Below are 19428 nucleotides of genomic sequence, written 5' to 3'. Positions count from 1 at the left end.
CAAGCATCAAGCCTGCGACTCACTGACATCACTAAACTGTTGGTTTCTTCGTCTGTGTTGCTTTTCCAGGCTCTTACCGGAGCTTCTTTCTGTTGGTGTTTGTTTCGGGGGGTTTCTCTCGTCAGTCTCCTCATCAAGAGGTGAAATACTGCTCAACTGGGTTAATGTCTGGTGATTGACTTGGCCAGTTTAAAACCTTCCACTTTTTCCCCCTGATGAAGTCCTGGTTGAGTCAGCAGTGTGTTTTGGATCATTGTCTTGCTGCATGATTCTAATGAATTTAATTGGATTCATTTGGATGTATTTCTCTGTAAATTTGCAGACTAAATGTTCCTGTAAACTTCTGAATTCATTCTGCTGCTACCATCATGAGTTCCATCATCAGTAAACATTAGTGAGTCTGTTCCAGAAGCAGCCATGACACCACCTCTACCATGTTTCACAGATGAGCTTGTATGTTTTGGATCATGAGTAGATCCTTTCTTCCTCCACACTTTGGCCTTTCCATCATTTTGGTAGAGGTTAATCTTGGTTCCAGAACTTTTGTGGCTCATCTCTGTATTTCTTTGAGAATTCCATTCTGGCTTTCTGATTCTTACTGCTGATGAGTGGTTTACATCTTGTGGTATGGCCGCTATACATCCGCACTCGGGGTCTTTTTCAAATGGTGGACTGAGGTACACACCGGCCCTGTGAAGGCTGCTGGTGATGTCATTGACTGGTGCTTTTGGGTTTTTCTTCACAGCTCTCAAGGCCCTTTCACACCGTTTTTTAAACGGTCGTTTTTTGTGTTCACCCCCACGCATAAAACGCAGCCAATGCGCTGCATGACAGTGCAAATTCACTCCCTGACAGTAGATAGCGCTTACTGAAAAGCAGAAACACCCCGGTATGCAAGGTGGCGCTGCACAATTTTCTGTTTCTGAAACCCGCTTATCACTGAGAAGAACAAGAGAGCCAGTATTTACATCTTTGCAAAAAGCCATTCACACACTTTTTGTGAACTGAAAATGGACGTTATGTATGGTAATGCAAGATATTTGGTGATTTGGCCACTGCAATAAATACTTCTATAAAGCTAAATCCTTAAAGTTCTGATTTTAAACAATATACTCTCTTTAAATAAGTACTGATTTGAATTAATTCAAAGTCACAGCGATAGCATTCACATACTTACGGGATGACCCAGATTATGAAATTTTTTTATAGATTTTTTTTTGGGGGGGGGGGAGGGGGTGGGTATAAGGCAACTATTGTTGTGCCCAAAAATGTTAATGTTCCTGCAAACTGATGAAGTGTTTAATATGAGTAGTCTTCTTTGTGGTCAATATGATAATATTGAACTCTCAGTGATTTCCATTACAAAATCATGCGCGTTTTTAATGCAGTGCCGCCTGAGGGCCCGAAGATCACCGGCATGCAATATTGATTTTCACCCTTGTCCTTTGCACACAGAGATTTCTCCAGATTCTCAGAATCTTTTGATGATATTATGTACTGTAGATGATGAGATATTCATAGGCTTTGCAATTTTATGTTGAGGAACATTATTCTCAAATTGTTCCACAAATTGTAGACGCGGTTTTTCGCAGATTGATGAACCTCTGCCCATCTTTACTTCTGAAAGACTCTCTAACATACTCTTTCTATACCCAATCACGTTACTGACCTGTTGCCAATTAACTTCCAGCTGTTTCTTTTAACTAACACTTACCTTTCCAGCCTTTTGTTGCCCCGTCCCAACTTTTTTTGAGACGTGTGTCGGCCATCAAATTCAAAATGACCTAATTTACTTCTTAAAATGGTACATTTCCTCAGTTTAAACATTTGATATGTTTTCTATGACTACGTTTACATGGACAGCAGTAATCTAATTACTGACCTTATTCTGAATAAGACAATATTGTGATTAAGGTGTTTACATGAGTCGCTTTTAGAATACTCCTTTCATGTTCTCGTTTTACATGTTCTAGAACAAAGATCGATTAACCGCACACGTCATTACGTCCCCACGCCACGCCGTCTGACGTTCCCTCCAGAATTTCACGTTTCGACATACAGTTCGTCTTCGTTATGGTACCGTATACAGCTTTGGGAGTTTTCATTTTTAATTTTATGAACGCTTCAAGTGCAGTTAATTATTTGTCATGCTACGTGTGCAAATAGACGACTGCTTGAAGCCGTGGGCTGCGTCCCAAACTGTGTACTTACCGTCTATATAACAGCTGAAATACATGTATTTCTCCTACTATATACTGTAGTAGGCAAGTACGCGGTTTGGGACGCAGCTGTACTCTCTTGTTTACCGTCAAATGTTTGAGCACCGTCATGTGTGTACGTGTCCTGTCGCAAAATGCGGTGAAAACTCTCACACGTGTGATTAATCTGTTTACGTCTATAATGCACTTCGATAATGCGACTAAAATAGGAATACTTCACGTCTTAATTCGATTTGTCTTTACTTCGAGTATGACTTTAACCGGATTAAGGTAATAAATAATTGCTGTTTACATGCTAGCTTCTTAATCAGAGTATCATCTTAATCGGGTTAATATCAGAATATTGTTGTCCATGTAAACGTACTCTATGTTCTACTGTGAATAACGTATGGGTTTATGAGACTTGCAAATCACTGCATTCTTTTTTTAAATTTCCATTTTACAAAGCATCCCAACTTTTTTGGAATTGGGGTTGTACAATGGACTATCAATCAGCGGATAATCATTTGCATATTTGCAGGGAAGAGACAAAGAAAAACAAAGTTATTTGGTGTAGGTAATATCAACAGTTGTTGCCAAGACCTAATGCTGTGGCGCTCATCATTTGTAGAGGTTTGTGGGGTGACCTGATGGTAGGACACAGGCGATTGGTGAGGAAACTGAGAAAAAGAGAACTGACCAAACTCGGCATCGTGGAATAATTGCCGTATTTGGAGTTTGACCGAAGACAGCTGGGGTGGGGTTTTAGTCTCTTTAGTCCAGGTGCCAAGATATAAAGAAAAAAACAAACATCATCTTTCTTTAGCGCTCTCTTTGCTCTTCTTTCCATCTTTATTCTTGTAGTCGCTGTGGCGTTTATCACCAGCAGCTCAACATTCAACTTGCTACTTGCTTGCATTCTTCTTCTTTTTCATTTTCGTACTTGAGCGCCACCTTATGTAACTTCAGCGGCTCCGGGCACGTGAACAAAAGCGCAAATCTCATTGGTCGGTCAGTTTTTAACGTGATGCGTCAAAAAACAAACAAAAAAAAAAACTCCTCGACATAAAAAAAAAAAAAAAAAAAAAAAGTGACGCTTCGATGCCACGTGTTTTACGCTCGGGTGTAAACACTCCCATTGACACGCATTGGGGATGAAATACTTCCCGGTGTGAAAGGGGCCTTCGGAATGAAAGATTTGAACATGTGTTTGGTGAAAGTTACCACTAGACTATATGTTACTCTAAGCTTAGATTTGGTGTACATATAAGACTAGACGGTGCTACAAGTAGCTAATTAGAGTGATCCATATAAGCCTTTTTTCGATATCCAGGATTTCTTTCTTTCTTTCTTTCTGAGTGCAGTATAAACATGTTCTAGTAATCTGTATGCCTGCCCTTGCCTCTACAGCCTATTTCACATCCTTGGCATAGCTTTTGGATCCTTGCATTCAATATTCACCACCATACCTTCCATACCCCTGTTAAATTGCTTGGCCAATCTTCACCCATTTCTCTCGACACATTTGTTGTTCTTCAACTCAGCAATGGACAGTGCCACGGTCACGGCAAAACAAAGTTTTCTGTTGATACTTTATGTTTTGGACCGTTGTGCTCTTGCAGGACTCCTGTACTTGTGCTTTTTTCACCCCCCTGATAAATCAAAAAGAGGGCTGGAGGGTTTATAACAACATGTACAACAGCTTATAATTCTTTAATATATTGTTGCAAATGGATGACAGTTCCAGGACACTAAAATACGCAGTGTGAGATAAGCGAGACAACATAGTCTTTAGGGCTGAAATCCTGTATCGAGGGAACACGGAGAAAGACGAGATAGAGCTGAGACACGCACACCCCCTATGGGATAGCGGTGACAGGAACATGGTGATAAGACGTGTTTTGGTACAAACAAGTTATAATTCCCCGAGAAACTAGACGGAGGTTGGACAGACGGAGCTCAGACTTTTTCATAATGCGCAAAAAGACTCACGGAATCTTACTGGTCTGATTATTTCCCCTCTGCTGCCTCACTCTTTCCTAAACCATAACACAAACCATTCACTCACTCATTCATTCATTAGTCCGTTCATTTGCTCATTCAATCACATTTATTCACTTACAATTATTCATTTGCTCATCTATTTCTTTCATCAATCTATTCAATTAGTTCATTAATTCCATCCAATTAGTTATCCAATTAACCCAATCAATTCACTCATCCATTTAATTATCAATCTATTCATTCAAGTAATTCCATGCACACTCTCCCCATCCACCCTATTCATTAATTTCATCCACCCATCCTATTAATGAACTCAAGCAATCCACCCATTCTTTTAGCTATCCATCCATCCAACCTATTAATTAATTCCACCCATATACCCATCTCTCCAATTTGGCAAATAATTGCATCCATCCAGCCACGTGTCCATCTATCCATCCATCCATCCATCCACCAATGCACCCAATTAATTAATTTTATCCATCCATCCATCTACCTACCCATCCTATTATTTAACCCAATCAATCCACCCATCCATTCAATTATCATCCATCATATTAATTAATCACTTAATGAATTTCATAATTACACCCATACAGCCATCTCTCCATTTATGCAAGTTAATTATTTCCATCCAGCCAGCCATCTGTCCATCCATCCATTCAATTAATTAATTGATCCATCCACCCTAACAACCACCCCATCCCATTGTTTAACTCCATCTATCCACTCATCCTTTTAATTATCCATCCTTCCAACCTATTAATTCATTTCATCCATCCATCCTATTAATTTCACCAATCTACAAATCTCTCAAATAATGCCTGGCAAATAACTGCATCCATCCAGCCACTTGTCCGTCCGTCCATCCATCCATCTTCGCACCCACCAATCCACCCAATTAATTCATTTCATTCATCCATTCGATTATTTAACTCCATCAAACCACTCATCCTTTCAATTATCATCCATCCTATTAACTAATTTAATCATATCAGCAACTTAATAATTTCACCCATCTCTCCATTTATGCAATTAATTAATTCCATCCATGCACTCATCCCTGCACCACTCCAATCCTCATTTCATTTCAGCATGGAAATCTATATAGCAAGCAGTCATATTAATCAACTGATCAAACATCATCATCAACACCATGAACGCTTGCTGTTCTGCTGTGTCTGCTAATCTGCGTTCGTAATAAGCCTTCATTATACAGACTAGCATAAAAATTTTAAGTAAAAATTGAATAATAAACGAACCAAATATTCCACAGAAAATGCAGCTTTGGGTTAAACGGGGTGCATTATATGGTCAAGCTCTTAAAAATAGCATAGTGTCAACATGATGGATGATTTAGAAGAATAGCTTCATGTTTTCTATTGGAGGAAAGTGCCTCAAATGGCAGAAAGCATTAAAGAACAGTATAGAGAGAGTCAGATTGGAGCAGAGGACAGGAAAATACGGGGGCTGAAGAGTGGGAGATGGAGTGTCAGTGGTGAAAGTGAAGGAGCAAGATATACACACAGACTCTGTGTGTGTGTGTGCGTGCGTGCTAAAGGAATTACACTGCTCTTTCTCTGATACACACACTAAACTAAACAATTTGCACATAAAACAGGCGACTGAAGACAGCCACAGGATCGTGAGCAAGCTATTAAATCAAGGACACACATCGCAGGCAATAACAAAAACACAATGACAATGAAGATTGCCACAAGGAGCAATCACCTACTCTGTGATCACTGAGCAGTCAAACAATGAGCACACACACACACACACACAGTGTAAACACAAACAGTACCTCATTAAATACCATATTAGTACCAGTACCATATTAAAGCCAGTGTCCAACAAGGGAGCAGGGGACTTTGTTTTAATGACCACATTATCTCCAGTCATTGAGCTTGCCAATGGTTAAACACACACACACACACACACACACACACACACACACACACACACACACACACACACACACACACACACACCATAATGTTTACACACTGACAGCTTCCTAAAATGACAAATGGGCTCAGATTATGTCGGGCGACCATGGCAACTGCAATGCTTGGTGTCTAATCCAAACACTCTCCCCAACACACACACACACACCACTTAGTCACTGTTTACTCAGACTAATTACACCAACAACACCTTCAGCAAATAAGTCAGACAGAATCACTAGCCACGGCCAAATTGCGGTTTTCCACTCAGATAGACAGGAAGTCCCTCATTTGCCCAATCAAGATGAAAACAACATGGCATTTCGTCACAGTGACGCTAAAGACAAATGAGCACATTTAATCTGCAAAAACCCCCACTGCCCGTGTGCCTGAAAAGGCCACAATTTAAATGCCACCTCACGTATACGAGAGTGCGTGTGTGTGCAAGAGTGTATGAGTTAGGGCCAAGGTGGATGAAGTTGTGCCAGATAGAGTGTGTGATTTATGAGCTCTTTCTTACACTGTTATATCAATAGCTGACCTTCTGATAGAGGAGATCGGAGTGAGCCATCACGAATAAGAGTTCGATATAGATCAGATGCTTGGAATAAGAGTTTGATATAGATCAGCAAGCTAAGATAACAGTTGTTTGTGGGGGTTTAAAAAAAAAAAAAAAAAAAAAATCTAGTTGGTGAAAATCCAGTTAACTGATCAGGGAGTTGAAAAAAATAGTAAAAAGCCAGTCGATTAAGGGCCGAGCAGTGTCCAGGTGATTAGAGGAAACAAATAAACCTTAAAGAAAACAACCCTTGAAAAAAAAAAAACAGCCGTTTAATCAAGTAGATCAAACTCAAGGATACACGTTATTGCCAGTAAAATGGGGTAAAACCTTACTTAATTGGCTAATTTTTTAAATCTGTGCATTCTTACCGAAGTGGTGCTATTTTGTATTGGTGGGATAACTGCCAAGCTTGTAAGACCTGCAGGGAAATTAATCTTCCATGATTTAAATACGTCAGCCACATGTCAGGAGAACATAGACGGACTCCGAGATTTTATTTAGAATAAAAATTAAAGCTCTATCTCTATTTAAATATTACTCAGTATTAGAGCTGCAACAACTAATCGATAAGATCAATAAGAATCGATTATGAAAATCGTTGTCAACGAATCTCATTATCGATTAATCGGTCTGCGCGCGGCACGGGGGAGAGTTACTCATTACGTTACTTCTGTTCCGAAAACTCGCTTCGGGGAGTAAATACTAAAGTTGTGTCCCAAATGACGTACTATACACTTACACTTTGTGCTGTGCACTCTACCGTCTAGTGTATGGATTTTAAAAAGGTAATATCGTGTCAAATGGAACTCTAGCGGTTTTTTACTAACTGGAGGTATAAGCCATTTCTCACATAGACGTATAAAAAGACGCCGGATTGGCCGCTGGATCGTACGTCACCGTCATCGCTATATTGGTCCTGGCAACAGTAATAAGTCTAAGTATAAGTCTCAGCTTATATTGTAGTTTATATTCTAAACTAAACTGGCCATAAACGAGATTGCCATCTATATTGCCGGTTACTCTCCAAAACCGACTTTTATGATGAGCTCATCGTTTCAGCTGAGCGATTGACATACTGTGAATCTAACTGTAGTTAGTTGGCTAGTTAACTTTTCTCACACGGAAGGTTTCCCAAAGAGAGACAGTTGAGCAGGCGGTGGGAAGTAGCTGTCAGAAGGGAAGGTTCTTCCCCACAAGTGAGTCCTTCAGTGAGCACTACAATTTCGCCACTCATCTCCAAACAGTAGGTGTATCGATAGGCTATAATGATTTGATAGCTTGACGTTTATTATTTTTCTTCTTCTTATTATTATTATCATCAAATAAATGTTTTACCGGATCCATAAATGATTATCTTATAATTCTCTTATATTGTCTGTTTTGGAGAATATATCTGTATCCTTTCACTGCAAAGGAAAATTTAGAAAGCAGACTGACTGCCAGTGTCTCACGATTTGATTTGTATTTGCCGATATTGTTTCATTTTCTCAATGAAATTCTCAAACGATTAGTACTTAAAGATGCACTATTTAGATTTCATTTATTTCTTTTTTCAGTATTTCAAAGTGAACGAGCTGTGTTCTGACCTGGTGCACAAGAAAAGCTAAAAGATGGGGTTGAAGACAGGAAAGTCCTTTCCGCAATGGAAATAACTTTATGCACATTTCATGGTAAATTATATAACATTAGAGACGTCTACATAATTATTAACCAAGAAAAACAAGCGTGAGTTTTCACAATACTTTAGGCCGATGAATAGTTTTCCAAGTCTAACTATTGAGATTCCCCGTTTACTTGTATTTGATGGCAGGGCAGTCTTGCCTGGATCAATATGGCAGACGCGTTGACCTATCGCAGCAACGGGCCAAAGCGGTGTCTGTATATGTCTATGGTTTCCCAGTCGATGGCACATGACCTCAAATGCACGTAATGCACTGCCGCTAGCTTTAAGAAAATACCCAGAATCAACGACAATGACTTTCTTCAGTTTACTGTTTATGTCAGCGATACATGTTTATGCTCAACATGACCCCAGTCACCATCAGACGGCAGTGTAATTACGTGACAGTGGGAAAAAAAGTGTCCTCTAAGTGCACCTATTATGGCTTTTCAAATATTCCCTTTCATGTAGCATGTTATGTAACTGTTTCTGAATATGAAAAGTCTGCAAAGTTTCAAAAATCAAAACGCACGACAAACGGCGTTATTGACTCCCAAAAGAAGGAATCGATTCTGAACAGCTGAAACGAGTGGTTAGTGATTCCAGACTTACTTCCTGTACTAACCTATGCAGGTTTGTAACAAAAAAGCCCCGCCTCTGGTCTTCATTGGCTGCTTGCTGACAGCACTAGACCAATCACAACAGACTGGGACATCTGACCAATCAGAGCAGGGTATGCTCTCTAAAAGGAGGATTTTAGAAGGAATCCTTTAGAACGGATCATTGAATGAATCGTTTCTGACACTGGGGGGCACGGGGAGGTAATGCTGCAGTTTAAATGATGAGCACATTAAAGTGTTTTTTTGACCTTGGATGCATGAAAATCTATTGTATGAGACCTTTAAAACAAAATGAGGCACGTTTCATAAAACATAATAGGTGTGCTTTAAATGCAGCGAAGATAATCAAACTTTACAAAGTGGAGCTTGTGTAGCACGGAAGCACGACAGTGATGCACGAGCACAAACTTATGTTAATATCCAAAACGCTCCACTGTGCAAGGGCTTTGGGAAAGTGGCACGAGTTGCTTAAAAGGTTTAGTTTAATTCAAGTTTATAGTCATTATATGCTGTATTTGCACAATGCAGTGTAAATTCTCTTCTAACCAGTGTAAACCAAAGTAAACCACTACAGATTACTAATTACTACTTTAAAATTACATTACTGACAAAACCTATCAAACCTACAAAAAGAAACTCAGTTCTTTCAGTAATTTTAGCACATGTCAACATATGCCATGATCAGAAAAAGTTGGATTTATCATAAAACTTGCCTCGGGTGTTGTGACTGTTAGTTTGGTGTCGCTAGCCAAGGAGAGGCACAACTAAGCTATCATGCTACTACTAGCTGCTACAGGGCCATGCAAAGTACATGACCCTTGCTTATGCTCTGCTCATATCATGTTCATGTAAACTGGAACTCATACAAACGTTTACACACCTTGTTTTCCTGCTCAGCTTGAGAGGATGTTAGTGTTTCAGTTTCAACCCCTTTACTGGTTTAAAAAAAAAGATCGGCGTATATCGATTTTTCCTCACAGTGACTGTGTGAGCTAGCGTTTGGCAGAATTGAGAGTCAGCCAATAAGACACGACTGTTTCCACGTATTTTCCTGTAAACTCTGTCCGATTGGTCACTCCGTTCACTGAAGATATAAAATTACACCGCCGTCTTCTTTCACTGTCGCCCAGTTACCTAGTGACAGACCGCTCCAAGTGGAGACTTATTCGGGGCTAAAGACTAAATCTTCGGGGCAAGATGAGTTTAATTATCAGTGCTTTCTTGTGAATTGATAAAAAATGTATGCATAAACACTTGTATATAATATAAACTAATATACTGGACAAACCATTTTAGGCTGAAGTTTACATTTGTAGCACTCAGCTAAATAAACGAGAAAATGGTACTGAACGTTTGCCCCGACCCCGCCCCAACCCATTAATTGAAAAAATGGATATAAACCGGTCGACTAATCGTTTATGAAAATAATAGATATAAATAGTAATATCTGGATATTCTACATCTGGCATGTTTTCAGGCTTTGAAAATGATTAGAATGTGATGGAAGGGTATGAAATAGATCCTTAGAAGAAATACTTTTTTCAACTAGAGTCCCTAGATTTACACTGGCCAGCAATACTATATAAGCGGCCACACTTACTTTCTAAACTCTGATAGTCATGATAGCATGACTAGGTGTGGCTGATATGACAAAAATAATCACGGCATAAAGGTTTACTAGCAAACTACCAGTGAAACCGTAGTTAAAAAAAACAACAAACAAATATCAAATCAGCCACATCCAGTCAGATGGTGTAACTGTTATTCTTTAAAAAAAACAAAAAACAAACAACAACAACAAAAAAACACCATGTTATATTCACAATATGGGCGATATCTCAGAAAATGTTTTGGTAACATAATTTATCACAATAATGATATTCTATTGCCCTAATGGTGTCTGAGATAGTAAGTCTATTATGTCTGTGCATTGGTGCTTAGACTAATGTGCTGAATATTAACACCATCTGTGTAAGGGAGAAACAAATCCCACAGTAACTGTGGTGAGAATTAATATCATTACACCTTTACCAGCATCTTGTTTCACGTAAGACTCATAGCTGTGTTTGTGAGCGCGTTATATAAAGGCAGTCGCTCTTACGGGATAAAGATGGTAATTTGATCATTACTGTTTGTTCAAATTAATTTAGCTAAACATACAGTCAGGTAATCATCCACTGACTAGGTTTCAGCTCACCGCCATTTCTCGATCATTAACACGATAAACTAATTTTAGAGGTCAGCAAAAACCATGAGAGAAAACAATCAAAATATGACCTGGGGAAGAGATCGCACCAGGATGCATTATGGGAAGAAGGCATGTGCTGCAGGGAAACCTTGGGTCCTGATATTCATGTGGATGTTAGTTTGACATGAATCACCTACCTAAAGATTGATGCAGACCAAGTACACCCCCTTAAAGGCAGTGGTCTCTTTCAGCAGGATAATGCGCCCTGCCACACTGCAAAAAATTGTTCAGGAATGGTTTGAGGAACATGACAAAGAGTTCAAGGTGTTGACTTGGCCTCTAAATTCCCCAGATCTCAAGCCGATTGAGCATCTGTGGGATGTGCTGGATAAACAAGTCCGATCCGTGGAGGCCCGACCTCGCAACTTACAGGACTTAACGGATCTGCTGCTAACGTCTTGGGGCCAGATACCACAGCACACCTTCAGAGGTCTTGGGGAGTTCATGCCTCAGAGCTTTTTTTTGGCAGCACAGCACAAGGGGAGCCTACACAATATTAGGCAGCTGTTTTTAATGTTATAGCATATATTGATGCATGTGCACTCGAACTCTTATATTATATGAAGTCTTCCAGTACCATGTGATGAAAAACAGCCCCACACCATGATGCTTCCGCCTCCAAACTTCACTGTTGGTGTAGTGTTTTTAGGGTGATGTGCAGTACCATTTCTTCTCCAAACATGGTGTGTAGTATGACAGCCAAAAAAGTTCAATTTTACCAGACTACACTCTCCCAGTATTTCATAGGCTGGTCCAAATGAGTTGTAGCAAACTATAAACGAGCTTCGACATGCATTTTTTTTTTTAGAAATGGAGTCTTGCGGGGTGAGCGTGAGCAGTGGAGGGCATTGCCTATTGTTTTCTCTGTGGCGATGTTTCTGGAGCTCTTTCTGAGTGGTCCTTGGCTCTTGGGCTACTCTTCTGACTCCCTGGTCAGAAATCTTGCAAGGAGCTCCTGCGCATGGCCGGTTGATGACGGAGTGATGTTGCTTCCACTTGTGGATAATGGCCCCAGTGGTACTTACTGGAGGATTCAGAAGTTTTGAAATACGTCTACAGTATATCTGATTCCATCAATATGTTTCGCAACAATAAGGCTGTGAAGGTCTTGAGAGAACTCTTTGCTTTTACCCATCTTAAGATGTTTCTTGTGTGACACGTTGGTAACAAAAAGCCTTTTTATAGACCATCAATTTACTAACCCAGCTGATATTAACTTGAACAGATAAGAGGTATAATTACTTTCTCACTACTTACAGATTTCAGCTGATTCCTTGCTTTACCTTGCCTTGGAGAACTGCTTTTTCTTAGCGTGTTCAATACTTTTTTTCCTGTGTCATTCCACTTTATTACACATAACTTTATTTATGGACTTTAATGTTGTGAATTCTTGATATTTGTGGATTTCTTGAGTTAATACTGATGTCTGGTGACAATTTCATGTGAATAGCATCATTGGAAATATATTTACTTAAAAAAAAAAAAAAAAAAAAAAAAAACAGTTGGCACGTTCAATACTTATTTCCCCCACTGTATTTCATAAATTTTCTGCCCCTAGCCAATTCAGGTATTTCATGTGTTCCAGCTCAAACACATCTGGTGCAACTAATGAAGCCCTTGATTAGCTGTATCAGATGTTCTTGAGACAACACCTGTTTTGCATATTTGTGCTGTTGTGAGGGATTCTGTTCAGAGGGTTGAATAATTTTGAAACTGGAGAAATCATAAGTTGCATTTTCAGTTGAAGTTGGGGAAACCACTTGAAGCATTCGCTGTGTTGAACAATTTCAACTGCTTTTGTTTGATTAGTTCACTGCAAACAGCTGAAAGTCTGTACATTTTGACAATACACCTGATTTGCAGTGGGCTTTGAATAATTTTGATTGCAACTGTATATTACTTCCTCTTGGGGCCTTGGCAGGTCTGTGTATGCATGATCTGTCCTAATGGTTTCAATCAATGATGGCACACTATATATTTACTTCCAGTATTACCTGAGAAACAACATATGATAGAGGTATTTTTAAAAAAGAGAGACATGCCATGCGTCGACGGGTCAGAGCTATTTCACCGGCAGAAGAGGGACCTACACAATATTACGCAGGTGGTTGTACTGGTACGGCTGTTCAACGTAAACATATAACAACACATTGTGAAGTGAATACAGCTCATTTCCAGAATGCCAAACAGTGAGATACACATAATGACCCACTGTTAAGAGAAAGTAACTCATTTTCAGAATGCCAAACCGTGAGTATGTGAGGAATAACACATTCGAGACCATGCTGTTATACGAAAATTATGCAAGCTGGGCGGTGTGATGATGCACGACGAAGCTGAGGTACTGTTTTTTATTTTAAATCTGTTAATTATTAGACTTAGATTATGTGGAGACTCCATCCTACAAGTCTCTGTGGATGAGCTGCTACCATATTGGATTTGAAGTCAAAGGATGAATATAAGAGATGATAGATCAGAATTTCACCTTTCATTTCCTGTTGTTTACATCTAGATGTCTTAAACAGCTTAGAACATGGCACCTTTTATTTGAACCCAGCCATTTTTCAAGTGATCAAAAATATTGGAACATGCGACTGACAGGTGTTTCTTGTTGAATAGGTGTGCCCTGTTCGATAACAAAAAAAAAGTTCGAATACTGCAAAAGGATAAAACAACAAAGATCAGAGCGCTGTCACTGGGAGAAAAGTGAGACATTCTGAAGCTGAGAAAGGAGGAAAAATCTATAAGAGCCAATATAACAATTTGGAATGTCCTTGAAAAGAAAGAAACCACTGGTGTACTGAGCAACACACACCGAATGGGTCAGCCAAGGAAAACAACAATAGCCGATGACAAACATTGTTGAGAGCTGTGACGAAGAACCTCAAAACAACAGTCAGTGACCACTAACATCCTCCACAAACCAGGGGTGAAGAGATCACAATCCACTGTTTCAAAGGAGACTTTGAGAGCAGAAATATAGCGGCCATACCACAAGATGCAAACCACTCATCTGCAGTAAGAATCTGAAAGCCAGATTAGACTTCGCAAAGAAATCATTAACCTCTACCAAAGTGATGGAAAAGTGTGGAGGAAGAAAGGATCTGCTCATGATCCAAATCATACAAGCTCATCTGTGAAACATGGTGGAGGCGGTGTCATGGCTGCTTCTGGAACAGACTCACTAATCTTTACTGATGATGGAACTCATGATGGTAGCAGCAGAATGAATTCAGAAGTTTACAGGAGCATTTTGTCTGCAAATTTACAGAGAAATACATCCAAATGAATCTGGAGGAACTTCATCATGCAGCAGTACAATGATCCAAAACGAACAGCTGACTCAACAAGGACTTCATCAGGGGTCCAGTACAGGAGAAGACTGTATATACAAAGTTACAAACTTTAGTTGAATGCAGCATCAGTGCAAAACGTTTTTTTTTTTTGGACTGACGTTAAGGAAAAACTGTATTTTAAAACTTCCTCACTGCATTAGCTTTTGATAAGTGTGTAGCAGATTGAGGCTGTTGGACACTACTGCATACGAGCGAGTGCCAAATCTACACTGCAGCTCGAGGGAAAGATTACGGGTACAGGGAATTGCAGATTAGTTTGAAGATACAGAAAATGGAAGTGTTTGTCATGAAGATATAAAAAAAAACCGGGAGGCATCAACACACACACACACAGGATGAAGTGTGTGCCAGTACTCCATGGCCTAACCTGTCTTGCCAATTAGTGCAGTGCATGCTGGGATTAGCACCATTTAAAAATGTGCATGCTCCCATGTTGTGACTGACTGCACACACACACACCTAAACACACACCTCTGACTGGGCATTATTGCTTTCCATTCATTTTATGCTCTAATAACACATTGCAAAGTGAATAGAGATCATGAATCTCTTTCTGTCTCTCTCTCTTCCTTTCTTTCTCAATCTGTTCCTATCATTCCTTCTTTCTCATGCTCTTTTTTGTTTCTTTCTTTCTCTCCCTCTCAAGAGCTACGGTATATGACAACAGTCAGGTTAATTTCCACTCACATTAAAACGTTTTATTTTTTCCCCATTCTTTTTTGTTATCTCTCTCTCCATCTCTCGTTTTTTTAATTTCTTTCTCTAGCTCAAGATCTATGTGACAATAGGTAGGGCAATCCTGTACTTTCTCTCTCTCTCTCTCTATCATTCTTTCTCTCGGTCAATACCTATACAACAACAACAGGTAGGTTCATCTAAATTGACATTAAAAGTTTAACGTCTTAAACTTTTCTTTCAGATTCTCTCTCTCTCTACCTTTGTTTCTTCCTACTTCCTTCCAGTCATCGTGTATTTCTTTCTTTCTCTCAAGATCTGACAACAGATAATCTAAATTAGTCTATTAATATATTAAACATATTATAGTTTTCTTTTATTCTCTCTCTCTGTGTCATCCTCTCTCCTGCACCTTTTCTTTCTTTCTTGATCTATGTGACAACAGGTAGGTTCATTTAGATGAACATATTACAAGTTCTCTCTCTCTCCTTCTCCATCTCTCGTTCTCTCCTTCTGTTTATGTCTCTTTCTTTCAAACCAGAGTAAATAATTCCTTTACAGCAAGCTGAATAGTTGCTATAAAAAAAAATACAAATTTTATTTATTTATTTTTTTTAAATCTTTCTTCAGTCACTAGTAAACACACAGCACAGATATTACTGAGATGCTTCAGAGTTTTATAAATGATATAAAAGTTTTAAAAAAAAAAGGAAGAAGACTTATTAAGAAGTGTTCCCGTACAGTACGCTCCCTTTAAGACTTACAAGTAGGGTTTAAAGGTTGCAAATCATCAATCCATTTAAGAATCGAGCGCTGAACCCAATTAAGCGACAATCAAACACCCGGCAGCAGTGGCTTAAACAAAAGGTCGTTTACATTATCGAGATTCAGCAAATTAAACAGTTACTGAGTCGAGCACGTCAGCTAAACGTGTAGAGGAGGAGCTGAACGTGCAGGATTAACCTCATTACAGCCGTCTCGCTGGTCTCGACGTGAACGCCACGACCCGCCGTGTTATATCCGTTACATCACCACACTACCTCTGCTTACAATACTAACATGTTCAAGATGATGGAAACTCAATAACCTGACTTTACCTGTACAGACGTCTGAGACAGAGCACATATAAACAATGATGTAATTCCTACACCGTTCTGCCTCAAATTAAAGCTGAAAGTCTGCTTTAAAAAAAAAAAAAAAAAAAATTATTTGGATTTTTTTCCACAGATTTTCTCCCTAATTTTGTCATGACTAAATTGTATATCAGGAAGGTTATCACATGCTCCCTCCAAAACATGTGAAGCCAGCCGCCCTGATCTTTCCGAACTGCTGCTCTCACAAACGTCCCTGAGACTGGACAACAGCTAAAATAATAATAATTTTGTGTAAAATCTAAAAACTTATGAATCTGACTGTACGTGATGGCGGGTAGGTTCATTTCTAGTTAGAGAGAGAGAGAGAGACTGTGTGTGTGTGTACGTACCTCTCGGCTAGGCCAGCAGGCTTTGAGAACTGCCTGGCTCCTGAACAGCACCAGTAGACGGACGTCCTGCTCGCTGAGGCTGAAGGAATGTTCCAGAATCTGCAGCACTTCGATCCTTACTCGCACAGGCTTCGAGTCATCCCCACAGAACGGCCGTAACCATGCCAACAGGTCCTCTGATGACACCGCATGGCCCCTGGGGATGACACAGACAGGACACGCTTGTACACGGCGCTTTCCTTCAAGCCCGCATCAAATTTTTAGAAACCTCCCAAAAAGAACTTTGGGGAAGCCACAGAGACAAATAAAATAAATATTCACGCCAGTTTCATTTCAAGACAGATTGATGATCATTACAAGGACTTACAAAGCGCATTTTGCCTGGCAGGTTAAAATATCGCTCGGAGGAGCCTCACACAGGCGGCACAGAGCTTTGCCGAAGGCAGAATAAAAACCCAATTAACGATGAGCAAAAATAAATAAATAAACAAATAATTAAATAAGACATGCAGGTGAATTTGGCATAATTAGATAAGTGAAATTGTTTTTGGTTTTCAGACCAATTAAAGTCTGTTTGTTCCAGTGTTTGAAATGTTATCTATAAGGGTCTGATGCAACATCACAAGCACCCATAGTACCAGGAATTGACTAGAAGTTACAATTGTATATTTGTATAAATCATGAATTTTTGAGACGAGTAGGTGAAACACGGTTGCGGTAGAGCACTGAGAGGCTTCTACAGCAGCTATCACAAAACATTCACTGATCATCCAGGAAACGACACACAGTATTAATAATCAAGGGTGTGCAAACTTTTGAACGGTGTCATTTTTTAAAAAATAAACTCAGCTATACTCTTGTCTTGTGGACTATATGTAAACATCTGTGATGTGAAATAATTTATTCAGGACAGAACTAAATAAACAACAACATGGGATTTTTATGATCGCTCTTATTTTGTTAACGGTGTTACGATTTAGCAGATTCTGCGAGGGGTACGCAAACTTTTGGGCACAACTGTAACGACGTTTAAGAGATATTTTGCGGTGGAGGTGTTGTGAAGATTCTTTGGGTGGTAGAAGAGAATTGCTTGAATGTCAGCAGATCCACTTACCCGCCTTGCACGTCATCTTGCACTGCCTTCACGATGCCTTCCAGAACTTTCAGCGGGTCTGTGTAATCCTTCAGGATGGCCTCATCACCGCTACACACACACACACACACACACACACACACAGTTATAATGTAATTCACTCACTTGGCCTTTAAGCTAGCAGGCACATGGGATACGATACAGATCAGAGATTTTCACATCCAGCTCTCTGACACCGCTGAACCTCTCAGCCGCCTCTCCACTGTTTGGTTTTGGATTTGTGCTTTAGACCATCGTGACTTTGTACTCCTGCACGTGATGCAATTCCCACAACACATCACTTTGTATTTACGATCGATAAAGGCGTCTCAGGTCGTGTTTGCGATTTCTGTCATGTCCCCCCCCCCCCCTGCTCATACTCCACGATATCACAAGCATTCCCTCAAGGCTCTCCTCTTAATACCGTTTTATATATAATGCTCTGTCCAGCCTTCTACAGGGATGCCGTTTTGCACAGAAAACAGTGTTTAGGAATAACAGCATAACAAATATCTTGAAAAACAACATAACTACAGCCCCTCAGACCACAAGCTGTTTTAATAAAGCACTGAATCAAGCACACTATATGACTTATGTATTTAAATATCTAAATATATTATTATTATAATAATTATTCATTTCAGCGTTTGCTCTGCAAATTCCCATCCTCTATCTAGCCTGGCCCTACCATGTGACCGATGCTAACTGGGCAGGATAATGATGAGTCTTTATTGATCACATATACATTATAGGACAGTGAAATTATTTTCTTCACATACCCCAGCATGTCAGGAAGCTGGGGTCAGAGCACAGGGTCAGTCATGATACAGCGCCCCTGGAGGAGAGGGGGTCAAGGGCCTTGCTGAAGGGCCCAACAGTGGCAGCTTGGCAGTGGTGGGGCTTGAACCCCCGACCTTCTGATCAGTAACCTTAACCTGGCAATGGTTTGCCTGGATGGTTTAATGGAGCCTTAACCCGAGGATGAAGACTAGCATGTTCTTCCGCTGAGAAGCATGAAGCGCCTTTTCCAACTGCTCCTCATGCAAGTCAGCTGAAGACACTTTGATTAAAGCGAAATCTATCTTAAATCTTCAATCTCTCCCGCATACAAGAGCTCACAGATTCCTGTGATTAGTTAGCGTCTGTCCGAACGCCAGCAGAGAGAGAGTGTACGCCACACTTTACTTCCAGAGAGCTAGAGATCTCTCGGACTCCTGGATACAGATGTTGTCGAATTTCAAACTCTCTTTACAATAGAGCCAATGTTTTGTTTTTTTTTGTTGCACCACTACTGCCTTTTAAAATTCGAAATAAGAAATTAAACACTTTCCGATATTACATTGAACTTGGAAAAATATTTTAAAGTATTTTGATCCATCCTGATGCCCTACTTTAAGAGTTCTGGTCACCTGAAAATCACTCGCTGCTACTAAGGAGGACGGTACCACATATGGACCATAAAGGTGGCTGTGGATGTTTCTTCCCCAGAAAGCCTTAAGACAGGAACTGCTAAGAACAGTTTGCACTCAAGTCTCTATCACTAA

The 19428-nt window shown here is 39.8% G+C and overlaps 1 protein-coding gene across 2 annotated transcripts in view; it reads right to left on the bottom strand.

The window, feature by feature from the left end:
- The window catches only part of nbas (NBAS subunit of NRZ tethering complex), a 269126-nt gene that overhangs the window by 51781 nt on the left and 197917 nt on the right, over nucleotides 1-19428 (bottom strand). For both annotated transcript variants that reach the window (XM_053647154.1, XM_053647162.1), the window contains exons 47-48: nucleotides 17867-17956; nucleotides 16753-16948 (exon numbers count right to left, since the gene is read on the bottom strand). In XM_053647154.1, the coding sequence (XP_053503129.1) occupies nucleotides 16753-16948; nucleotides 17867-17956 (286 nt within the window). The remainder of the gene's footprint in view (nucleotides 1-16752; nucleotides 16949-17866; nucleotides 17957-19428) is intronic.

Source organism: Ictalurus furcatus, chromosome 2, assembly GCF_023375685.1.
Source record: "Ictalurus furcatus strain D&B chromosome 2, Billie_1.0, whole genome shotgun sequence".
NCBI classification, from domain to species: domain Eukaryota; kingdom Metazoa; phylum Chordata; class Actinopteri; order Siluriformes; family Ictaluridae; genus Ictalurus; species Ictalurus furcatus.
This window is presented reverse-complemented; position numbering and strand designations above follow the sequence as displayed.